The sequence below is a fragment of the Ochotona princeps genome, chromosome 3, assembly GCF_030435755.1.
Source record: "Ochotona princeps isolate mOchPri1 chromosome 3, mOchPri1.hap1, whole genome shotgun sequence".
In the NCBI taxonomy this organism is placed as follows: domain Eukaryota; kingdom Metazoa; phylum Chordata; class Mammalia; order Lagomorpha; family Ochotonidae; genus Ochotona; species Ochotona princeps.
In genome coordinates, this window is record NC_080834.1 from 19337723 (window position 1) to 19364175 (window position 26453).

The 26453-nt window shown below is 41.2% G+C and overlaps 1 protein-coding gene across 2 annotated transcripts; it reads right to left on the minus strand.

Annotated features, from left to right (window-relative positions):
* Nucleotides 1-26453, minus strand: SPTSSB (serine palmitoyltransferase small subunit B). 2 transcript variants are annotated; one of them, XM_058661175.1, is made up of 3 exons: nucleotides 26316-26453; nucleotides 15044-15144; nucleotides 1-397 (listed from the first exon to the last, which is right to left on the minus strand). In XM_058661175.1, the coding sequence occupies exon 3, from the start codon at nucleotides 371-373 to the stop codon at nucleotides 143-145; it is 231 nt and encodes a 76-aa protein (XP_058517158.1). In that variant the 5' UTR covers nucleotides 374-397; nucleotides 15044-15144; nucleotides 26316-26453; the 3' UTR covers nucleotides 1-142. The 2 variants fall into 2 exon arrangements, with proteins under 2 accessions (XP_058517158.1, XP_058517159.1); XM_058661176.1 differs by having other exon boundaries at nucleotides 26320-26408.

Below are 26453 nucleotides of genomic sequence, written 5' to 3' on the forward strand. Positions count from 1 at the left end.
GATTCCAGGCAGTGGGTTACGGTTTGTGCACAAGAGGGCCTTTAAGATCAGATAGTGGAAGAATGACGCAGGAGTCCCCTAAAGCAATCAGTCATCAGCAACATATAAATACGGAGTGCTGTTTTACAGAATGCAGATGAGATCAACTGGAAATTGAACTGTGATAGCCACATATTTTTGAGAAAAATTCCCAAGCCAGGCGAATGTGGATTGGGATAAAGACATAGGCAGTGTACACCACCATGGCAAAAATGGTTAGTAAAATGGTGTTGAACATAGAGCGCTCCCAGGGCTCCAACACAGCACAGCAGCTAATAATCTGGTATTGATAGTAGAGCCAGGAGAAATAGTCCTTCACACATTTGAAATCCATCGTTGGCTTCGAGTTGCAGAAAGTCTGTTCTGTTCAAGAAGGAAACAGGTTAGCAGAAATCAAATAAGGAACCAAATACAGAATCTGTTTAAATTATCATGGTCTCATCATGTTAAAATCTCTCAAAGAATGTTAACTGTCATTGAAGGGATTATTAATTTGAATGTTATGTAGAAATGATACAGAATATATCAATCATAAAATGAATAACATTATCACTACCAATAACTACTACTGAAATTATTAACAGTGACATTATGGTAATGATCATTTCAATCTGAAAATACTTTTCAGTAACTCTAATAATAGCAGCACCTAGATACTGAGGCTAGTGACCAGAGTGGTGGTTTGACAGGCTAATCTGCCACCTGCAGTGCCTGCATCCCATATGGGTACCGGTTCTAGTCTTGGCTGCTCCACTTCTGACTCAGCTCCCTGCTTACAAACTAGGAAAGCAGCTGAGGGTGGCTAAAGTTCTTGGGCCCCTATACTCATGTGGGAGACCTAGAAGAAGCTCCTGGCTTGGATCAGCTCAGCTCTGGCTGCTGCAGCTATTTGGGGAGTGAACTAGTATATGGCAGAGCAGTTTTTCTCTTTCTCTGCTCTCTGCAAGTCTGCTTTCCAAATAAACACAAATAAACCTTAACCTGAGGCTAACAATGTTTCTTTAGGCATGTACAGAAGAGTTCAAATGTGAACTTTTCCGTTTCCTGCTACATTGATTCATTCGGTAGATTTACCATATGCTATACTAAGCTTGAGGTTGCCATTTACAGGGGGAGTGCTGGCAAGGTTGGCCTGGCAGGCTTCTGGTTACTTTGGTTTTTAATGTTACAGATAAGTGTAATTCACTGTTGCTACACAGTACAGGCCATATAATGTCTTCTGATCGTCTGGAATTTTGGTCATTGCTGGTTAAAGGGTAACCACGTGACCAGCACCAATACGAAGGTTGGCTGCTAAGTCTCTGCTGGGCTTCCCTGGGCAGAAACACTGCGCAGCCTCATGTATTACCACATCTGTTACTAGTTCCACTCATGTGAACATCAGAAGCCTGAACATGGATTGCTCTGGATTCTACCCCTTTCTTCCTTGTTGATCCTGTGACATATCGTGTTAGTAAAATATCCTTAGCTGGGAGTATAAATGCGTATTCAGATCTGCAACTCATTCCAGTGAATCACTGAACATCATATAAATGTAGTTTATTGGCCTTCATATGGACCAACATTTATAACCACATAAAATTTTTCTTGGAAGGAAGAGCTTCTGCCATCTTTTAAAGAGATCCCTGGCAAGAGCTTGCAGCTTCCATAGACAGAAAGAACATAAAATCACCTTTGTGCCTCTTCTGCCTACCCTTAAGGACATGGTGATATATGTTCAAAGTCTGCTCTGAGACCTCTTACTACTCCAGTTCCAGCTAAAACCTTTAGAATAGCAGTTCTATTTTCTTACCTCAAAAGGTGTCTTTTTTAATTTGTTAATATTCTTTGTGTTGAAAGAGAGATACTTTTGCTCTATAAAAATCTGTGGACTACTTGGAATATGGGAGGACCCCCACTGACAATGCCTGGCCTACATACTGTCATTGAATGAATGCCAGGTAACCAACTCAGAGAAAGAATTACAGAGCATTCATGACCCCAAAGCGGAATATATTGAGCTATTATTAATTTTCATGCAATTTCGCTTTGATAGAAAGAAATCCATTTGGTTAGGGTCACTTCCACCAAAATTTAAGATGGAAAGTCCATGTCAGCAGGTGAAAGTTTTCTGCAATTATGGCCAGAATCATTCATATAAATGGATAACACAATGACAAAGCATTGTTACTTTCCTATGAAACAAAAAATCAGCCTGCCAGGTCTCCCAGAAAAGAGTGGGAACTAAACAACTGCATTTAAATGTCTGGTCTTGGTAAGTGGGTTTCAGGGAGACATTAACTCCATTTTTTTTCTTCCACCTCTTGTTACATAGAAAGAGACAAGTGGAAAGGGTCTGGAAGAAAATGAATGATGTTAAGTGTCCATCTGCAACATAATAATGGGACTGTGTAATTCATAAACAATGGGAATGTGCTTTTAACAGTTCTGAAGGCTAGAAAACTCAAGGTCAAAGTGACATCAGACTCAGTGTCTGGTTACAGGTCCAGTCTCTGCTTCCAAGATGGTGCTCTGAATTCTGTGTCCTTACAACGGGGGAAAGACAGAAAGACAAAAAGGTCCCAAGTTTGTGAAGCCTCTTTTTTAACAGTCTAGATCCTATTTCCTAGGGAAGAACCCTGGTGACCTAACCACCTCCCGGGACCTCTTCTTTCCATACTCCTGCACACTAGATTAAGCTTCAGCAGACTTTGGAAGTGATGTGAACATTCAAGCCATAGCAAGAGGATAAGTTCAGTGAGTTATTTTATCCAAGCAAACAAGATTCCCCACAGAGAGACTAACACACACAACTAGGTCTTAACACCACTTGAACTTTTCGACTACTCACTAGACAATAGTACATTTTGAGCTATGCTTAATTTAAAATAACCATGGTCATGATTACTGGGGCAGAGCCACATAACTGAACAGGTATGTGGGATCCAGTCATTAGATGTCTGGGCCCGAGCTATGCTGTGACTTAATGATGGTGCAGACAGTCTTTCCCCTAAGGGAGTGTGGGACAGATGGGATGGATAGAAAACAAATTATATATGTAAATTTGTAATGGAAAAGAACATTGTATGAGGGTTTGTGGGGAACCTGATCTAGTGTGAGCTTGGAGAGGCGGTGTGAGGAAGCGTGGTTCAGTGTAAGGAAGAGATATTTGAAGTACAATTCAAGGAATGATTGTGAGCCAAACTGAGAAAATGAACAGAGATGAGGAGAAGAGCTAAGGCAGAAGGATGAGCTTGTGGAAGGGTTCGAGATGGGGAGGAACTTAGAAGGTAATGAATAAGATCAGGGAATGGGGCCCAGGCAACAGGGAGTGGAATAAGTTTGAAATGGGAATGGCCAGAGTGAGGCCAGCTGCTGAGCAGGACAAACTGCCTCTTTTGCATTTCCCTACGAATTGGGGAGGCCCAGAGGTTATTCACAGGGAATGTTGTGGGTTTAAGAGGAGTAAGCTTTATGCTGTCTTAATGAGCTGTTTCCTATAGCCAGCTTGAAATGATTTTGAATATCAGGTGCTTCAGACGGTTTCCCCATGGCTATTTCTTATCCAGAGTCAACTATGTGTTGAGAATCTGTTTAAAATATGTTTAACGCTCTTCATTTTTACAAATGAGGTAATATTGCTCACTTGGAAATATAATTGACCTTCTCCCTATACACTGCAGATTTGAAAATGCACTAATTAATCTTCTGGACATTTATTTCTCTTTTAAAATTAAATTTCTTGCTTGGGCAGCCCCAGCAGACATCTTGATTCCAGCTTTTTGAGAGACTCTGAGCTGGAGGCTCTGAACTTTAGGAACCGAGCTAATCCACACTCTTTGTTCTAAGCCGCTCATTCACCTGAGGGGACGTGGACAAAATAATTATGTTGGCAAATAGATGGGGACTTCAAAAAGTTTAAGGAAAGTCCAAAGTATGAATAGACTATATGCAGCCTTCAAAAATTCTTTGTACCAAAACAAATTTACCTATTTTTTAAAAAAAGATTTGTTTTACTTTTATTCATAGAGAGAGAAGGAGATACAGAGAGATCATTCATTCACTGATTCACCCCCCAAGTGACTGTAATGGTTGGAGCTGGACTCGTCCAAAGCCAGGAACCAGGAGCTTCTTCCAGCTTTCCTATATGGGGGTAGCGGCTCAAGGACTCATGCCCTGCTCTACTGCCTTCCTACGCCATAAACAGGGAGCTGGACCAGAATTGGAGTCACTGGGACTCCAACTGAACTGGTGCTCATATGGGCTGCTGGCCCCACAGGTGGATGTTTAGCCTGATATGCTAAATCACTGGCTCACAAATTTATGTTTTATCTAACTATCTATTTATCTATCTATCTAATCTAATCTATCATCTATTTACATTATTGATGGGAAGCTATGTTAAAGATTATTTGTGGGACTGACACCATGGTATGGCAGGCTAATCCTCTGTCTGTTGTTCCAACATCCCATATGGGTGTTGGTTTAAGTCCCAAGTGCTCCACTTCTGATCCAATTCCTTGCTAATGTTTCTGAGGAGGCACCAGAGGATGGCTCAAGTGCTTGAGCTCCCATACCAATGAGGGAAACTTGGAAGAAGCTCTTGGATTCTGGCTTCAAATCAGTCTAGCTTGAACCATTACCATTTGGAGAGAGAACCAGTGGATGGAAGATATGGAAAATCTCTCTCTTTTCTCTCTGCAACTCTGTCTTTCAAATTAGAAATAAAACTTTTTAAAAAGATAATTTGCTGGGTCTGTTGCAATAGCTCAATTGCTTAATCTTCTCGCAAGCGGCAGGATTCCATATGGGTGCTGGCTGGTTTCCTGGCTATTCCACTTCCCACCTAGCTCCTCACTTGTGGACTGAGAAAGCGGTGGAGGATGAGTCAAAGCTTTGGGACCCTGTGCCCACACGGGAGACCAGGTAGAAGCTCCTCACTCCTGGCTCCTGGCTTCAGATCAGCTGATGTCTGGCCACTGCGGTCATTTGGGAGTGAACCAGAGGATGGAAAACCTTTCTCTCTGTCTCTTCTCTCTGTAAATCTGTTTTCCCAATAACAATAAATATGTTTTATAAAATAAAAAAGATAATTTGTTGTTTCCTATGTAAAGGTAAGAGTGGTGAGAGTTGGTTATTATTGATAAGCAAGCTGCTGTAGCTTATTAAAATATGCACAATTTTATGTTTCAGATTTTCTCAGGTAATATAGTTCTCCTTTCTGTGGGTCCATTTTAATATCTCCTCATGTACATGTGACATTAAAAAAAAAACTTCAGGTAATTCGATGAGCAACACGTGCGGGAGATTTCACTCATCCATCGAGAGAGTACACTGAGGACTGTGTAGCTTCTGACCAGCAATGGCCCAGACTGACTGCCCAAAGACTCTCTCTACAGGCAAGAAGCACCACCCTAATGTTGTTAGGGGGAGGCACAGAGCAGAGAGGAAGTGAGGTATGGATCCGCAGCCAAAACCTGATTTATTTTTAAGGAGAAATAAGTTAGTCAGAGCTGGCTAAGTGCCAGCATGCCTATGAAGCAAGCGTGTGGCACAAAGCGCCTGATCCGTCAGCAGGCCAGGTCTTTTCTGGCTTAGGCGTCTTGGAGAGGTGGGGAATTCCCAGGGATGAGGGGGAAGCTTTGCCAGGCTTCTTCTCGGGGGCTGGGTGGTTGGAAAGAATACAGAGGGTGGAGTGTGGAACAATCCAAGGCACTGGTTAGACTGGTCTTTTGCAAAGCAGGGCAAGAGTCCCTTGGGGTGCTGGCTCTGTCTACGGTCTGGGAACTAGAATGGCTGAGGAACTAGAACGGCTGGGACTTGTGTCCCTGCTTCATCAAACACAACTTACTCTCACACGCTGAAAACTTGTGTGATGAGACCTGCTACAGAATTTCATATCCCCTCTACATTTCTGTCTTAGCTGCAAGCCTATAACATCAGGAGGGCAGGGGCCTACAGAGGACTTAGATCATGCCGGCCCAGTACTCAGGAGTGAGGTTAGTGCTCTTACATTAGAGACTCCAGAGCGTGCCCTCGCCCCTTCCGCCATGAGCACACAGTGTGTTTAGGACACAGTCAGGAGGCTGTCGTCTAAGTGAGCCAGGAAGTGAGCCCCCAAAGATACTGAGTATTTGGGCCCTCTGAGCTTGGATTTTCCAGGCTTTTAAAAATAAAATCTGTGTATTTATTTGAAAAAAAGGGGGCACACACAGAGAGAAACGAGGAGAGAGAGGCAGACACACATACACAGAGATTTTCCACCTGCTGCTTCACACTCTATGTATCTGCAACCGCTCGGCATAAGTTAGGCCACAGCCATGATCCAGGACCTTCATTCAGGTCTCTCATGGCTGTGGCAGGAACCCAGGACCATCGTCTGCTGCATTCCTAGGCACATTAGCAGGGAGCCAGATGGGAGTGCTGTAGCTGAGAGTCATTCCAGTTCTCAGAAAAGGGATGCTGGTATTGCAAGCAGTAACTTAACCTGCTATGCTATGACACTATCTGGATTTTCCAGTCTTGAATATTGTGAGAAAGCCACCCAGTCTCAGGTAGTTTTATAGCCACTGGAACAAACCAAGGCAATATTTTCTGGTGAATGTGAAAGATGAGGAGTGTTTAAAGGAACCCATGACCCTGTGCATCTCAGGAGGGTCTGTGGGAAGCAGTTCAGGTTCCACTAAGAAGTGGGGTGTGGAACAAAGCTCAGCATGGCTACCTGCAGGAACAGACTTTCACATCAGAGGAATGATTTTCTCTGAACCACTGTTTTAAAAATACAAAAAATCTCCTTCAGGAAGAACCACTAAAGCACCATATTCTCACATGCCTGATGGGTTTGAGTCACCTCACCCCCCAGAATGATTACTCAGCATTTTACTTATATAGTATTATTGTTATTGTACTTGCTTGCATATTGCAAAATATGGATTTATAAATAAAGCTAGACCTAGGTTCAAATCCTGGCTCCTTTACTTCCTGGGCCAGTTACTTAAGTGTCTTTGTCCTCAATTTCCTCTTCTGTAACACAGAGATAATAATTCCTACCACTCTGCATGGCTATGAAGAACAACACTCATAAAGCCGAGGCCTCAGTCTCAGGGGCTTGCATACGCGTGATGCGGCTGCTCAGACAGATGGAAGGCATCAAATGGGAATGCATTGGGAACTGGAGAGTCCATTGTGCCCAAGACAGTCATGATCATTGTCTTCAAAGATTACGATTCAGATGAGTTAATACACATTTTAAACATCACCTCCATCAGGTAACTAGACTCAGAGTGTTGATGGCTGAATGGATTGCAGAGGTCCCTTACACCTAATTACTGATTCTAAAAGAAAAGGACCAAGCCTACAAGTTAACATCAATTACTGTTAAATTGGTTTATTAAACCAAGTTAAAATAACTGTCCAGGTAGGGAACATCTGTGGCTTGGTATTCTGTGAACAAACAAAATTCAATGGAAGTCTTCTGTGACCTTTCGATACGGCTTTGGTCATGGTTTCAAAGCCAAACAAGGACAAAAACATTGAGTGGGATGAAGGTCTGGGGGGCCACAGCCCTCGATCTTCTGTTTCCCCATTCCTCCTTTGTTCAAGGTCTTTCATCTGAGACTCTCTAGATTCTTGCAGTGCAACTAAAAGTTAGGATGCCTATTTATTGGAAATACTGTTGGGAACTTCCCAAACCTAAGGTGCTTATCGATAGTGTACATTCTAGCGTGGATCAAAGCAGAGTTTTGCTCAGGATTGCTGGTTGGGATGGAGGGGGAGACAGAAGCCGCAGAATTATTAGAACTGTAGAGATCAGAGAGAACCCATCAGCAGATAGGGATACTGAAGAAGACTCTAAAAATGAGTTCATAATTGAATGAAGAGTTTGTCTCTCTTATGTCTTTGTCATCATCCTTTTATCTGCAGGCAACTACTTCCACTAGATTTGTGTGCAGTGGGGGCAGAGAATAAGCCCAGCTCCTCTATTAGGCTGAGAGGGAGAGGGTTCAGTTTATGGTCCACGTTACTCAGGGCAGAACTTTATTCCAGTCTGAATGGATGAGAGAGTGAATAAATGCAACAGTTTTGAAAAATACATGTATTAACATGTGTATGAGTCACAAGATGGGAACACCGTGAGGAGCGTGTGCACGACCAGCAGCAGCTGGCTCGCTGAGGACATTCTGTGATGATGTCATCTCTCCTTGGGAAGGGAAGTGATAGGAGGAAGGGCCACAGGAGAAGTACCAGGTGATTCGACTCAGCATTTTCCATGGGAATATTGCAGAAAATGTTAACCTGCAATCCTCCCCTACCTAAAAAGTAAACTTGTTCCAAACTTCTGGAATTTCTCAGAAAGGGGATTTCCTGCTGTAATGATCAGCTTCCTTTGCGTCGTGGGGGGAAAGGCCTAATACAGTTTGGGATACACTTCTGAAACATCAGCTTTCAGGACTAGAAAGGCACAAGGACTCTCACAACTGATTCTGGGATAACGCATTCCATCTCATTTTGGAATTCTACTTTAATCATTTGATGTTTTTATGCTTCATAATTGGAACCTGAAAATATGAGAAGTGATGAAAGTCTTCTGCGCTTATCAGAGAGATGATGTGTCTCCAAAGAGACTTGTCTGTACTCAGAAGTAGCTTTCTCTGGAAAGAACTCAGTGACTTCTTTTCATTAAGTGAGCCATTTTTTTTAATTAGGAGCATTGTGATTTACCTACAAAATATGGCATGGAAAGGGAGATAAAAAAACAGAGTAACCTCACAATGGAGTAGACTGACCGTTACTACCCCACCAACATGAAAGTGATGAAGATGTTGATAGAATGTGTGCGTGATATGACCTAAGAAAATGGCATCCCATAGCATCGGTCTAATTATGGAAAATATTCAAATCCCAGTGGAGGTATATTCTACATAGCACATAATGACTACTCATCAAAGGTTCCAAGGTCATTGAAAAATAAGCAGTGTGTGGACACACGACCATAGCTCAGAGGAGGCCAAGGAAACATGATGACTAAATGTGACATAGTATCTCAGACGGAATTCTGCAAGTGAAAACTAAAGAAATATAAATAAGGTGAGGAATTCAGTTGGTAATAATAATTCAGTAACAATTTATCAGTGCTATCTTGCTAATTGCAATAGATGTCATAGTAATGTAATAATCTAAAAGGAAAAATTGAATACAAGATATATAAGAACACTCTGTAGTATTTCTTGGACTTTTCTGTGAATCTAAAATTGTTCTAAAAGACAAAGTCTGCTTAAGAGGTCAAAATGGGGGCAGACACTTAAGGCTGCGGTCCTCACTGTCTGGGTGCCTGTGGGGCAGGCATTTCGACTGTGGTCATCACTGTCTGGGTGCCTGTAGGGCAGGCATTTTGGACTGTGGTCATCATTCTCTGGGTGCCTGTAGGGCAGGCATTTTGGACTGTGGTCATCATTCTCTGGGTGCCTGCACACGACACTGGCATGCCCGGATTTGAGGCCCAGCTCCTCTGCTTCAGACGCAGCTTTCAGCCCGTGTGCATCCTGGGAGACAGCAGACGATGGGCAGGTACCGGGGTCCCTGTCATTCCTGTGGGAGACCGGGGTGCCGTTCTGTGCTCCTGCTTTTCGGTTTAGCCCAGCTCTGTTTTTAAGCATCCGGCAGAGTGAAAAAGTGGGTGGAAAAGAATCTCTGTCCCTATGCCTTTCAAAAAGTTAAAAATAAATAAACAAAAATTTAAAACTAAAAGGAAAGTAATTGTTAAGAAAATCTAGACAGGTATAGAATTATCCTGGTTCTGAACTGCAGTGAACTTTGTGCAATTCTTCCTTCCTGGGAAACTTTCCGCAATCACTCTGTACATATGTAACCAAATTTATGTAATGGACTGGCTTTCAGCACTTTTAAACATAATACAGGAAAAATACAATTAACGTTGTGACCCAGGGTAGACACAGACATGTAGTCATACAATTGAGATAAACATCTCTTAAAATGATACTCTGTGTTTCATGCTCCTGTTTTCTGCTCTGTTACGTTTGTTCTTGTCCAGTTTACCCTGTAAGTCCAGTCCACCCTAACAGATACCCCAGTAGTGAACTAACACATTGATTTCTTAACCCACTGATTGCAACGTGCAGTTGGAAAAACCCTCTTCAATGCTTCACTGAAGTGCTTACATCTCTGTGCCATGTAATATGGCAGCCAGCAATCCCATGGGCAATCTGAATTTCAAGTTCAATCCTTCTAGGGCTGGTGGCCATCATATTCAGCATCATAGATGAAAACTGTCTCCATCATGGAACAACACTTGATTGGACAGGGCTGCGACTACTTCTCTTTCTTGGATGAATGAAACAGTTGAACAACTTGTCTCTCTTCTTCCTTACGACCATTCAAACTGTTGCCAGAGTTAATTTTTGAAACATAAGCTCATTCCTCAGCTTGAAAGTCTTCCATGGTCCTACACTCACTATATAATGAAACCTTCCTTTAAAGCGCTGCACTGTTTAGCTTCCCTGACTCCAGCTTTGCTTCTCAACATTGCTAATTACTGTTGATTATTAAGCACACATGTTTTGGTTCACATCATTTTATTATCATAAGCATTCTCTTGTAAATGTTCTTTGCCAGGTAAAATTCCATTTACTTGCAAGACCTAGCCCTATATTCTCTCTTCTTCTTCTTCTTTTTTTTAAGAGTTAGAGGGAAAATAAAACACATTTAGAGAAAGATCTTCCATCCATTGGTTCACTATGCAAATGGCTGCAATGGCCAGAGCTGAGCCAATCCCAAGCCAGGAGCCAGGAGCTTCTTCTGGGTCTCCCACGTGAGTGCAGGGTCCCAAGGCTTTTGGCCATTATCCACTGCTCTTCCAGGCCGTAAGTTGGGAGCTGGATCAGGAGTGGGGAAGCCAGGACATGAACCGCTGCCTGTTTCGGATACTGGACTACTTGCTGACAGATTAGCCAGCTGAACCATCATGCTGGCCCCCATGTATTCTATGTTCTATGAAACATTCTCAGAAAATGCTACCACTCCATGAAAATATATTACTTTTCTTCCTAATGTTACCATTGAAACATTTATTTACACTGTATTATAATTAGCCATGACAACCTGTTTTTGAACTAGACTGAAGTCTTCGAATACTGGAAATGTGTGGAAACCAGATTCTCAGTATCAAGTCCCTTTTCATTTTCTCATAATGTTAAAAGTTCACAGACTTTGTGGGGAGTTAAAAACATTTGTGAAGTGCTTTAAAATCCCATTAAATTGGCTTTTACAAATGTTTACTTTAGATCAGTAATCATTGGTACGTTGGTACATAGAAAAGTGGCTGTAATGGCAGAAAATTTCAGGCTGGAAAAATCTGGAAATCCGAATTCTGAGTTCTGTGTTAGCGTTCCTTCTCTTCCTTTCCTGTTCCTTCCCGTTCCTGGCCTTTCATTACCTTGACCACCATCTCTTTTCTCTTTCTCTTACGTGGTGTGCTTGGAAAAGATCGAGATTGAGAACTGCCTCTAGACCCGTCTCAGTGACACAGCGGGACTCTTAAAGTAATGGTGATAGTAGCACTTGTTGTTACTAGTGGATTGGTACACATTTAAAAATTTTGCAGAATGTTACTAAATTATAGATTCAAAATGTATTTGCATAATATTCCATAATTGTTATTTCAACAATGAAGTGTTTTATTTTTCAGGAAAAAAATTCCAGCCCTTGTTGGTCAATTGAGATGTGTTTGCATCACCTCAAATCAGTGCTTGAAAGATATTACAGTCTCTTAGGTAATTTTAAAATGTGTCTCAAGCAGAGCCACCTCATGCTATTTTGTGGGCTGTGCACTGCACAACTTTATGCAATGGTTTTTGAGGCTTAATCACAAGCTGCTTCTTCATGTGAACACAGACACAAAGACACATAATCCCTTATTGCACAAGAGACATGAATGTGGTTTCATTATGATGAATTATTCAGCTTCATATTGTATCTATGTAAGAATTAGGCACAGCAATAAAGTTTTCTGACTTCTCAGTTTTCAGGCATCTTGCTCTAAGTTTTCTTTGGGTGATCCCAATATTTTCTATGTACCATAGCAAGTTCCATTCTTGCTTAAAACCTTCCTGGGAATTTCCTTTTGACCTTAGTATAATTGCCAGCCAGTTCCCTACATTATAGCATAATTGATACAGAAGTCAATTCAAGAGTGAGGACGTAATTACAGGCCAAGTGTTTAGACATAGCTTAAAAACCTCCTTAAATGTTTTCAAAGATTCATAGGAAAGAAAATCAAATAACTGTGGGACAATTAAGGAGTATTATCTACACATTTATGAATTAGCTAAGTAATTCTACAGACTCTCCAGAGAGGAATAAACAATTTTAAGTCAGGGAGTGTTATTGCTTGAAGGCAACTAAGTTCCTGTAATGAAACTTACAATCTTGTACTTAGAAGTGAGCTACTTAAGTAATGTAGTGAAAGAAAAAAAGACTTCACCAACAGTTTAGCCAGCATGTTATTGGTTCTAGTGTTGTTTGTATTATATACAACTGTAGAGTGTTTCATGATTGCCCAAATTCATCTCATTGCCTCCAGTTTTTATGAGGGCCAGGAAAGGCAAAACAATACAGAGCATGTATTTCCAGTCCAACTGTGAAGTGATGCTATTGTGTAACACTGTGTTGAGCAACCAAGTTTCAAGTGGTCCTTTTTTTTTTTTTTTTGCCATATTCTGACAGATGACAAAGGAATTGATGATTGAATGGCATTGGGATGGGAAAATTTGGAATTTGGGTCTAATAAAATATTTCACAATAATTTAGGGAATGCTAAATTTGAATTAGATCAATCTCTATTTTGCATTGGTGTCAACAAGATGATGTATTTGGAAACCAAAATCAGTGGCAAGTACATCAGCATTTGACAGATATTGCCAACACGAAGAGAAATGTGGTAAGGGGTAGGGATATATGTTACATCTTTGTCTGGTTCCTCTGTCCCTTCACTTCCTAACATACAAATAGCAGCATTCTGTAAGTGCTAGAATGGAAAGTTGGGCTTCAGGGTCAAGGTTTTTAGCTACAATTTCATTTCTTAGGATGAACTTTCTTCTTTTTCTTTTTTTGAAGGAAAGAAACTATCACCCACAACAAATGAAAGTATATAGCTTCTGGGTGTTTATCTTCCTTCTGAAGATGTTATTGTCAAAGTCTGCCAAGTAGTTTTTAGAAGTAACAAGTGAAATCTCAAATGGATGTGCCATCAAAGCTGAGTACACAGTAAATATCTACGTAAAACTTTCATATCCCGAATGAGATTCCTCCTTCTTGACTGTGATAATGGAACAGGCAAGCTCAGAACTGCCAGACTCCATAGGAGTGGCGATGTGTTTATGTTTCCTTTTGGCAGCAGTGAAATTCTAGTAGCCTCTGTAGGAGAATATTTAAGCATAATAAATTCTATAATATGAGGGTACCCTGAAAAGTTCATGGAAAATGGTACTAAAATGTAAGTTTACTTCAGTGCAGAAAATCTGGAATCCATGTGTAGTATTTTCATAATACATATTTCCTACAAACTTTCTGAAACCCACCCACACATGCTTATCTCTTTGGAAAAAGATTAATAAATGGAATGTAAAATCCAAGACTCAGATCATTTAAAAAGAAATAACCAGGGCTGGTGGAATGGCATAACAGATTAATTCTCTACCTACCAGCATTGGCATGCTATGTGGGCACAGGCTCATGTATCAGCCACTCCACTTTGGATTCTCCTCTCTATTTGTGGCCTAGGAAAGCAGCAGTATTACCGTAGGTTAGATGCTAGTCTCTCATGTCCTGGATCTTACTTGGAAGAAGGATCTGTGTCAATGTAATTAAGTCAAAGATATTGACAAGAAAAGACACTAAACTACCCAAATTCTCAATCTTGGAAGAGAAAGACTTAGAGGCCAGCATTGTGGCATTGTGGCTTAAGCTGAAACCTATGATGCAGGCATCCCAAAGGGAACAAGTTCAAGTACACTTCGGATCCAGCATTTCTGCTGATGCTTCTGAGAAGGTATCAGAGGATGGCCCGAATACTTGGGTCCCTGCCATCCATGTGGGAAACTTGGGCGAAGCTTCTAGAATTGCCAAGAGGGTTTCAGCCTGGCCTAGCTTTGGCTGTTGTGGCATTTGGGGAATGACCCAGTGAATGGAAGATTCTCTCTCTCTCTCACTTTCTAATTTTGCCTTTCAAATAATTAAGTAAGTCTTTTAAGAAATAAATGCAAAAAGAAGAGAGATATGGGGAACACCATGCGACAGAGGCAGAAGTTGGAGGTGGGGGAGATACCAGAGGAACCATTGGAGTTGCCTGCAGCTGAAAAGTTGAGGAAGAGTCTTGGAGGCAGTATGATCCTACAACAATTTGATTTCAAAATTCTGGCCTCCAGAATAAATGTATGCTACTTTAAGCCATAAAATCTTTGGAAATTCACTAACACTCTCTAGGAAACAAACACAGACAATGTGTTTGTTCTGACAATATGGAGCTCTTGTTGGGGGAAAGAAACAGCATTTTTGATTCCCAATGTTATAGAGAATGCAAAGCCAGAAGTCAAAACTCAAAGCATATCTCTGGTACAGGTGGCAGGACCCATCCTCTGCTGTCTCGAGGATACATCAGCAAGAAACTGAAGTTGGTCTGAGAGCTGGAATTTGAATCCAGGCATCCCAAGGGTGTCTTAGCTTACTAAGAGGCTCCCCCAAACTACCTCTAGTTTAAGGATGAAGTTTTTTTGGGAAGTAAGCCCGTGGATGGAAGCTCATTCTCTCTCCATGTCTCTTTACTTTTCAAGTAAATAAAAATAAATCAATTTTTAAAATATGATAAATTAAGTTAAATATCTATGCATTATATATCCACTATATAATGCATGTTTGTTGGTTGCTTAAGAGACAATTAGGAACTTCATCTTGCAATAAAAGAGTCAGTTATCTAAAAGCAAGACTTCATGATATAGTCAGAAAAGCTTACCTTCCCACGAGGGTTCAGGTCTGGGCTCCTGGCCTCCTGGCCTAGTTTCTCTGTGGAATGATTCTGTGTGGGTAACTTCCTTCAGGTCACTGTTTCTTCATCTGTAGAATAGAGATTCGAATTAGATAAATTCAATGATGGCTTAACATTTTAAAGCAGTTCTGTTCCATAAAAATGGTTAGTAAATGGTTTGGTTTGAGAACCTGGCATCGCCTGGTGATTTCCCAACCATCCTCTGTGGACTGGGAGGGAGCACAGGTATTGGGATCAAGGAGAGCTTGAGGTTGGACAAGAAAGATTACTAGCCCACCATTTAGTCTAATGTACACACTGGGTCTCAGGTGAGATTTTGTTTGTAGAAATTGACTTCAGTGAGTCTCTCTGCTCATATCCGTGAGTGGGGAGGAGCTAGAAGAAAAAGAGATTTGGTTAAATGAGAGAGTGTCCGGCCCAGCCTTGGCTATTGTGTCCCTTTGGGGAGCCACTGGATAGAAGCTAGTACTTGCTCCCTCTGTGTCTCTGTCTCACTCTGCCTTTTAAATAAATACCCAAAAGAAAGAAAAAGTTGCAAAAGAAAAAAGTTGGCTCTTGTTCCAGTCCTAAGTGTTTCGGGATCCATGGTTATGGTGCAGGCACAGCCAAGAGTCTCATCGAGAACCCTGATCAAAAAGGTCCAAAACTTTGAATACTATGGACCCCAAATTCTGAGGAACATGCACTTTTCCAGTAAGCAGAGTACAAATGGCCTGAACAAGATGCGAAACAACCACGTCAAGGCTGTGAGTGAATGTGCTCAGACTGTCAAGACCCTTGTCTAGTACCAGGAAGTTAATCCCCAATCCCAAAAGGTGTCAGCTACGAGATCAATAAACTTGTCTACATTGCCAGCTCTAAGCTTGAAATGTATACTATGCCTGCTTTGCCAAGGGTCTTTGACTTATCCCAGCCAAAGCTCAAGGCTGATGCTCACGTCAAGGGCAAGGGCAAAACTCAAATCAAGGCCTGGTCTCAGGCTCAGATAAAGTCAAGGCGCAGGAGAAAATGAAGCCCAAGTTCCCAGGCCCGGGCTGTACCTGCAGCTTTCCTGTCCAACCTGTTCCCATGCAGCCCTCACACTAACAGCCTCTGTCTGCTAACGTATGGACACACGGACCTGGGTGACTCCTGGCTGCCACCTGCATGGGATTAGTGTCTGCCTGTACTAACACTGAGACAGACTCCCTCTCTCTTTAAAATATGTATTTTATTTTGATTGGAAAGGCATACACAGAGTGAGAAGGAGAGACAGAGAAAGATTTTCCATCTGCTGGTTCACTGCCCAAGTGGCTGCAATGACTGGAGCTGAGCTGGTCCAAATTAGGAACCCTGAGACTCTTCTGGGTCTCCCACATGGGTGTAAGGTCCCAAAGCTTTGGGCCATCCTGGACCACTTTCCCATGTTATATGCAGGGACCTGGATGGGAAGTGGAGCAGCTGGGACACAAACCGGCACATCTCTGAATATCAGTTTTGCCCTCAGTAATGTCGAGGTGATTAATAACTGCTGTGGTATCGGGAAGATTAAACAGCACGATATTGGTTAAGAATGTTTAACTGTGCCCAGCCCTAGTAAAGGTTCAAAGAGTGGCCTTTATCCCCATTATGATCGGTTCCTCCTGTTTTCCCTGTGGCTTTATCACCTCTTATCTAGAAGATTCCTTTCAGGTGACTGTATTACGGCCTTTAGAGATGCATGATATAGGTGGATAAAATAGTGACTCCCGTGAGTCTAGGAGAACGAGTTCACCCAGAAGGAAGTTACTGGGTCACTGTGGTTCAGATTCCCTGTTTAGTTTTGCATGCATGTTTGTTTCCTCTCAAGTGGAGGAAACCTGTGGAACAACGTTTTTTTTTTTGGTCCTAAATTATAACTTGACTTTCCTGCCCATCAAAACTAGAACTAGGTCAGCCCGATTTATTTATTATTCTTTGTTTGAAGTTTTAGGCAGTAACAAACTCCATAAAAATTTCCATGTGAAATGGATGTGCTGCCAGAAGCCTGGGGGAACGTGAAGAGTCAGTTACGTGTTCTTTCTATGGCTAATTTCTCAGTGAACAAGCTGACTCTAAATCAGTACACTTAAAAATGAGTGTTCAATGGTTGAGTTAGGAAGGAAGATCACAGTTAGCACTGTGAGCAGCAGGCTAGCACATGAGCTCCTGCAGGTCAGGCATTTCCCCAAACACTTAGTGGGCACCTTTGGAGACCATCTAAGTCTGCTAAAATCTATGGGGTCCACAGGGCACGTGGCCAGGAACATAGCACTTTGCAAGTGAGAAGCTCAGGAACTGCTCGCTGTTTCCTAATTGATTAGGAGCTATTTCCTAATTGATTAGGAGCCACCAACAAAGATCTTTCTAGGTTCTCTGCCAGATGGGCATCCAGCAGTGGGACCTTTCAAGTTGGGCAACACAGTGAGGGGTTAAGAACCCTGAAAAACCCAAGACACTTCCTGAAACCCCTGGTTTCTCTTGCTCCCTCCCTGGAGGTGCTTTCCCCTTCCCTCTTCCTTTCTGGTTCACCTGCTCACTTTGCAAATAGAACTCGGTCTGCAACCCATTCCTGGCTTTTTACACCTACACGAAGCTGAGGTTTGCCAGTCACACCTTCCAGCTCAGACGTACTAAACTGCCCTGCTGCACTTCGACCACCACCCAGCCGTGATGGGCCTGTGGCAAACAGCGGGCATCATATTCTGTGTTGCTCACTTTGTGCCTTAGCTACTTTTGCTATTTCTCTAAAAAGAGCAAATTTAATCTCCACAGCATTAACTTGTAAGTTGAGGCTCTTCCACAGAACCTACATGTATTAGATTGTAAACAAGAAACAAAGTAGAATCTATAGCTAATCAAAAGCGATAAATATTAGGATGGGATGATTAAATCATAGCTTGTTATCTCTTAAAGAGTTTCCTTGTGTTTGATTATAGACATTTAGATGATCGCATTAGCTGGTCAGACTGTGCAATAAGTTATTTAAAGCATTATAACAGCAATGGGGGCTACTTAATGCCTATTATTTACAAAGCCCATGAAACCCGAAGAGCATTTTCCCTAGCATATAATTTAGTGATAGTGGTGATATGATTTTTTATTATGAATTTAGAGCTTTGGTTACATTTCTAAGATATTGAATTTTCTATTGCAGCTTTGTCCAATGACATTACTAATGATTTGTATAAATATAGACCTCTTGGTATTATTTAAAAACATATGTATATGCAAGTATATACTAGTGTGTCATATATTTAGGATATTTTAAAGTAGCCAAATTATTTTAGACTTTAAAAAAGGAAGCAATTATATTTCTTAGAATTTACATTTGCTAAATACTAGATTTAAAGGCTTTTTTTTTTCATTATGTCAATAGCCAAACATTTAACCTAAAGGCTTTTGGAGAACAGTAAATGTAAAATTTGTAGGCCAAGTGTCTCTTTTTCTTAACCTGACTACAGAGTTGGTCCTACATGATGTGACAAATAGTGTTCCTTGGTTAATAGTGTCAGTGACCAATATTGATTGTGTGTGTGTCATCAGTAAAGGCAGATGAAATAAAGTAGCAAGCAAGCCAGAAGAGCCCCTTAACAACCTTCAGAAAAATATTGCTGTTACACAAATAACCTGCTTTTAAGCACAAGGAAATAATGTGTTTATTTAAAACACTTGCCATTTTGGAAATAAAATATTCCCTGCAAATAGCACAATAAAAATGACAAAATATTATGAAAAATATAGACACTTGTAACATCATCATCTTATTTAAAAATCCACATTTTGTGGCCAGTTTGGGATTTTTTAATTGTATTTTAAAAATTTGGTTGTAATCATAGTAAGTATTCAACTCTATATTTGTATTTTTTCTTTTTCAAACTATTTTTTAACAGATTCAACATGATTTATAGGTACACGTGCAAAAATATATTAATATTCTTTTCCTATCTTTCTCCTTCCCTCCTACTTACCTTCCTCTTCTTTTTCTTTTTAGTTTTCAAGGTAATATAATTTAAATTTATGTTACATTAAAAAGACTTAGTGCTTCATTGAATAAGATATTTATGAAGTAAAAAATAAAAAGTTGTAGTTTCCAAAGATCAGTCACTGTTTAATCTTGTCAGAGGGTAATACAGAACTCTATGTGGGGAGGCTTGGTGAGAATTTTGATTAAAAGCCTTTCACAGAAAATATCATTGGATTTAAAAAAACAATTAATATCCCTAAGTTTATACAAGATTAATCTTCAAGAAAGATCATCCCATTTTTCTTTCTTCTGCCCCAGTGTGCATTCCACTGATGCTTACTGGACGTGACATTTTGTGAGGCACAACCAGTAAGTTCTAGAACAGAAGCAGGAACTGTATTCCTGTGATTCGTGGGAGAGTGTGGGTGTGACCCACTGGAGGTGTTACTGCCCCAGAAAATGTGCTTTGGATGTGCCAGCTTTCTCCTTTGACTTTTTGTAGTCTTTTTAATTTTCTTGTTCAGTTTATTATTTTATTTATTCACAGATTCTCTTCTAAACATTTTAATTGAAACTCAAAGCAATAATGCCAGTTCAGAATTACTAACTGGTTTACTTTCAGATCATCATGAAGCTAAAAGAACAGAATACAATACTTGAATAACAAAGCCTGGATATTCGCATTCAGGACTGGGTATAATCGTGGATATTTACTGGACAATTTATTCATGTTTCAAAACTTTTCCAAGCACTTTATAGGCATTACCTTATTTAGCAATACTATTGGGCCTGGCGTGATAGCGTAGCAGTTAAAGTCCTTGCCTTAAACATGCCGGGATCCCATATGGGCACCAGTTTTAACCTGGCAGCCCCGCTTCCCATCCAGCGCCCTGCTTCTGGCCTGGGAAGGCAGTCGAGGACGGCCCAAAGCCTTGGGTCCCTGTGCCCGCATGGGAGACCCGAACAGCTCCTGGCTCCTGGCTTCGGATTGGCTCAGCTCCAGCCGTTGTGGCTGCTTGGGGAGTGAACCATCGGACAGAAGATCTTCCTCTCTGTCTCTCCTCCTCTCTGTATATCTCTTTCCAATAAAAAAAATCTTAAAGAAACAATAACAGTATAAAACACCATTGCTGTAATCCTTTTTCAAATGAGGAAACTGAGAAATTTAAAACAGGCACAGAATTTCAGAGTGAATACAGAGCACATTCTTAACCAGCCTGACAGGCTGCTCCTTTATGCAAAGTTCTGATCATATCCGTGCATTCAACCATCCACTCATCAATGCATACAGAATTCCATGCATACATTCATGCTTATCCATCCACTGTTGCTTAAGCCATCCATCCATCCATCCATCCATCCATCCATCCATCCTTCCATCCATCCATCATCCTCCATGCTGCCAGTCAGAAAATCACGCAATCAAATGTTTAACAAGCATGGAGAGATATAAGCTATCAGTGAGGCAGACACGACTGTCCACACGCAGCACCCGTCTGGAGCAAGGGCATCTCTGGGACGAAGCAAGCATCCTCCCAGCGTGGCAAGTGTCCTGACAGGGAGACAGCGTATACTGAGATGGAGAAGGGGGCGCTGACCCAGTCTGAAGGAGGTATCAGTATGGCAGGTCAGAAAGGTTAGGTCCTTATTCCTGTGTTCTTCAGCTATCTTGTAACAAAAGTTTACAATATAACTTTTAGAAGGAAAGATCTTTGAAGCAAAGCCTTGTTTTGTATTGTTTCCCCAGTGTCTGGGACCCAGTAAAATGTATCGGGTAAGTGAGAATTCTAAGGCCCCCCAATAACCATTATAACAGAAAGTCTTTTATTTCTACCTTTATTCTGAAAATACTTAAACACTTTTCCTTTAAGTTTGAAATAAAATGTCCCCCCTTCACTTTTCAGTATTTAGTCCCTGCTCTAGGTTAAAACCATTATCCATCCCAGGAAAGCTGCCACACCCATGTATTTTGCTAGGACAGAGCCTCCCCAGGTATCTTTTAAACCAGGCGTCCTGCCTAGAAGTTATTAAGACTGTCTGGTAAAGTGGATTCCTTTTGGTTGCCTTTTCCCTCTTAGTTCTGGTTGCTCTGTGGAGTCTGATACTCTGTTTGCTTTCTGTAGTGACTTTCTGTTCGCTTTTCTGGGGTGGCCTGGGAATGATTTTCTACTCAACTTCTCTCCAATCCTTTTACTTGTCAAAGGTATTAACTTTGGAGAACTAGTTCTTAATTATTCACCACACAGTTTCCTGGGAGACTGCAAGAACCCCGGGCAAAGCTAGAAGAAAGCACCTCCCTAATGACTTCCCTGAGCGTGAGTGTCGTTATCATATGGCCGTAGTTTATCAGGTTGTGATTCTATGGAGCAAGTTTTGGATTGTGTCCTTCTTATGTCTACTTGGGATGTATTGAGGATAATGTAGTAATTTTTTTAAGATTTGTTTATTTTTATTGGAAAGTCAGATTTACAGAGAGAAGGAGAGAAAGATCTTGCGTCTGCTGGTTTACTCCCCAAGTAGCCACAAGGGCCTGAGCAGAGATGATCTGGAGGCAGGAACCAGGAGATTATTCCAGGTCTCCCATGTGGGTGCAGGGACCCAAGGCTTTGGGCTGTCTTCCACTGCTCACCCAGGCCACAAGCAGGGAGCTGGAAGGGAAGTGGAGCTGCAGGAATGAACTGGCGCCCATACGGGATTCTGGTACATACAAGGACTTTAGCCACTTGGCTACCACGCCAGGCCTGTAATGTAATAATTTCTTTAATGAAAGAATGGCAATTATAGGCAGTAAAATAATCCTTGGTTTATTGAAGCTAATATGTAGGAGAGAGTAAAGCTTCCAGGGGAAGAGTGAAGTCAAACTTGGAGCTGTAATCCTTGTGGACTCTGCCAGAGTCACAGCAGGCAAATCTGTATGTGATCTTTGGGTTATCTGATTACATGATCCTCACTCCCTAGCCTGATCTCACAGTGTCAAATCATACCTCATTCCTGTCTTCGTTTTATTTTTTCCCAGAGTCATTATCTCCTTCTGCTACACTATGCATTTACTCACTATTATTAATTTCTGCTACAGTTAACTCCTTGAGGACAGCAGTTTTTGTCTGTTTTGTGTGTTTTTTATCCAGAGTGTAGAAGTCCCTTCGCACAAGGTAGATGTGCAATAACTATCCATGGAGTAAATGAATTGTTCATCCTGACAAAAGCAATATTAAATCACAATAACTGTAGTCAAGTTTTTCTAACATATATTTAAAGATTCATTTTATTTATTTGAAAGTCAGAGTTACAGAGAGTGGGGAGGGAAAATGAGAGGTTGAAATCTTCCACCCACTGATTTATTCATCAGATGGCCACAAAGGTCAGAGCTGGACCAGGACGAAGCCAGGAACTTCATTCTGGTCTTCCACATAAGTGTCAGGGATCCAAACACTTGAGCCATCTTTCACCGTTTTCTCAGACTACTATTAGGGAGCTGAACTGGAAGTGCAGAAGCCAGACCTGACTTGGAACCTGTATGGTATATTGCTGTTTCAAGTGGTGGCTTTACTGGCTAGGCCACATACTAACCTTTCTAATACCTATTAAATGTTTGAGCATTAAATATTAATTTTATGAGAATTTTCTAGTAGAAAAAATTTTTGTAGAACCCCTACAAAAGATTTGATGTTCAAAAATCATCTGTAACCTAACCTATTTCTGTCAACATGTTCTGTTCTTCAAAGCATAGGTATGGCGTGCCACACTTGTGTTCTTGAGAGTGGAAAAATCCTTGTGGTTTCCTAAAGTGGGTAGGCTTAAACCCTTAAAGCTACTTTGGCTCAATGAACTCATAACTGTTCTAGAACAAGTTCAGATGTTGGCCTCCACTTTCATGACCCTCTGAGACTCAATAACTTCACACTCCTATTTCCAAACAATGCATTTTCATCCAGTCACATGGTACTTAGCACAGGATCAGAAAGCTTGTTGGAGTGCAAAACATAACAACATGCTGGCAGAGACCACAGTGGTCTACCCCGGAGATTCTGGCTCTTGGGATCATTCTAGATAAGTAAAATGGCTAATCTGAGCAGAAGACAGTGGCATTTTTGGCTGAAATAGTCACCTTAGTTTTTTCCCCAGTGGGGGCCATAATAAATGCAGCAATTTTCCTGATAAAGGAGTAGGCTTAACTGGAAGCCAGAGAAATAGGCGGCTTCACAAGTCCTGGAAGAATAGAGTGAGCAGGTGAGTCTCAAACGCCGTGCATTGTAAGCAAATTCTCCAGCATACTGTGTTCATGACATTTGGCATTTCTAAACTGAAAAAAAAAAAAGCCTAGCAGGTGTACATGCATAGGTAAATCACGCAGCTGTGTAACACCTGTGCCGTTTGTAGCTCTTGTATTTCAATGTGGACCTTGGGAAAGGCCTAGTGGCAAATGGGAATATATTAATTTGAAGTTTAAAACCTATTTGTTCTTTTAATGATTTCTTCATTATTTTAAAAATAGATTTATTGAGAGATGATTCTTATACTGAAAAATTCACCCACTTAAAGGATTTAACTTCAGTTCTTTTGTGCTTGCACAATTATGAAACCATTGTCATGACCCCTAAAATATACCATGGACCCTTCAACAAACATGCCTCACTTTTCCCCAAACTCACCTCTCACTCTAGCCCAAATTTACTTTCTGTCTCCATAGATTTGCCCGTTGCAGATATGTCACATAAATTAAATCATATAATACATGGCCTTTTTAACTTAGCAGGATGTTTTCAAAAGTTAATCACATTTTGCAGTATCAACTGCCCATCTTTTCATTGCTAAATAATACCCCATTGTTACACTCTGCAGTATGTTTTATAACCCATTTATTGCTCAATGGGAACTTGGCTTGTTTCTGCTTTTTGGACATTATGAACAATGCTATCACAAACATGTGAACAGATTCTTGTATGGACATGTGTTTTCAGTTCTCTGGAATATATGCCCAGGAATGTAATTTCTGCTACTTGATAACTCTTCATTCAACTTTTTGGAGGAAATACCAAACTATCTTCTACAGCAACTGCACCATTTTAACATGGCCACCAGTAGTGATGGTTCACTCTCATTTCTCTGCATTTTCTCTAACACGTGTCATTTTCTGGCTTTTTGCCATTCCAGCTAGTGTGAAGCAATCGTTCACTGGTTTGGGGTTTTCATTTTCCTAACAACTAATGATAATGAGCACTTCTTAGGGGTGATTTACTGATCACTAGTACATCTTTTTGGAGGAACATCTATTCCAACCCTTTGGCTAATGAAGAGGGGGGATTATCTTTTTGTGATTGAGTTCATCTTCTGTCTTAACAGTGGAAAGTAAGGAAGTCTGAGACATCTCCGTTGCTCTTGCTTGCAGTGGAGCTTCTGCAGCACAGTGCGCGGAGAAGTGTGGTGCCTGTTCTTGGAGGTTACCTGCTCCAGCTCTGGGTCAGGGGAAGAGGGGGTCCTGTGTTCTTGGCAGTCGTCAGCTGGAGTGGAACAACATCACAGCCAGCTGGAGGGGCAGAAAAGTAGGTGGTGGCTCAGATGCCATGAGCTCTTGCTATTTCAGGGAATTGTACTTGATTTGAATACATTTTTTAAAAATTCGCTTTATTTGCAGGGGATAGAGAAAGGGAAGAAGATGAAGAAGAAAGAAGAGAGAAGGAGGAAGGGAAGAAGGGAGGGAGAGATCTGTTAATTCTCTCTCAATGCCTGCCTGCAGCCAGGAAGCAGGTACCTACAAGTCTCCTACAGGGGTGATGGCGACTTGGTTTCTGAGTCTGCGTTTGCAGGAAGGGGCAGACAAGAGGCAGAACCAGGTATTGAACCCAGCCATCTTATCCGCTAGGCTAAATGGCTGCCCCTTCAATAACTTTTTTTTTCAGTTTCTGTATTTTTTAAAGAAAATCTTCTTAGAACTTTTAAAAAAATCAGTTATTGTTTTTCTAGGAATGGGCTCAAGAAGCCCTTTACACCACAGTTCTGGAAGTTGAGTCCCCTTGGGATTTTTTTTAAATAAAGATTTTTGCTTCTTATACTTTGATGGTAAAGCAATTTATACTGACAGGTATATATCAAATCGGCCTTACAGATATGGAGAACAGGTTTTCTAAAAAAGTATTTAGGAACAGTGGATTAAGAAAATTGTTGGGAATTGAGAACACAGGTTTACTTCCAATCTGATATCCAGTCAAATTCTAGATTGTTCCTTCATTTGAACTTATTTGTCATTAGTCATATAGAAATAATTAGATAACAAGAATGACACTGCATTTTCACACCACAATTTGTTGTTGGTCTAGTAATCTATACATCAAGAAGTCATGAAAATAATGGCTACCTTCAGAAAGGCAGGGTTGATGTGGATGTGGAAATCATGTTATTAAAACTTTATGGATGGATTTTTAAATGTCACTGGCAAAAATTACCAGTGTTTAATTCAAGATAACTATTTCACCACAAGGTCTTTTAGAAAAGCAACTTTGCCAACTTCTCCGATACATTTATTCAAGCTGTTGGGGGCCCAGGTTTACATGTAATAGTCCTTTAGTACCTCTCAGACTGGGTGCTTCTGTGAACCGGCACCGGTTGGATGACACGTTAGTACGGAATGTCACCCATATCTAAGCACTTCTCTGTCCACTCCCCACCTTCCATCCACAACACTCCGTGCCAATAAAGTTAGCTCTGTCATTCCCCTGAAGTGCAGAAGTTTTGCTGCTTGTAAATGACCATCTTTGGAAAATACAAACTGCTTAATAATAATGAGAAAATGTTAGAATACATTCTTTGTTGGAAATTTATGCGTTTTTTGGCCATCTACTTGTGCATGCTGTTGCCTAAAGTAGATCACGGGCAAAACACTATTGTGTAAGTGGGTGAAACCTGATGAATATGAAGACTTACGAAGAAAGCTAGTACACGCCTATGACATGGCCCTGAGCAGTTAGTTACAAACTACCCACAAAGAAATATCAAGACATTTAGCAAAGTCTTTTTCTTTTCCCCGGGAAAGTTTCACCATTAAAGTTTGGCTTCTGTAGAGTGAAACATCTCAGTTTCCAGAAGAGTGAACCGGCGAATGGAAAAATCCATTTAATTCTGAAAATTGTAATGCAGTTTAAAAAAAAGAGCTGAAAATTGTCTTAAAGCTCGGTGTTAGCCCCCCGCCCCGCCACCACCACCACCACCACCAAGACAAGAGTTCTGTTGTTTCAAAACTATTTGCAGGTTGGTGGGTATTGCAAGATGCTGACTTACCTACCGGCGGGGTGTCCTCCGGGCGGCTTAGGTGAGCAGCGATGCTTGGCTCCTGCCCAGCGGCCGCCAGCTTCCCTCTGCTCGCGGCGCCTCCGAGCCTCCCCGGGTTAGGTGCGCGGCCCCGCCCTCTGCACTCCT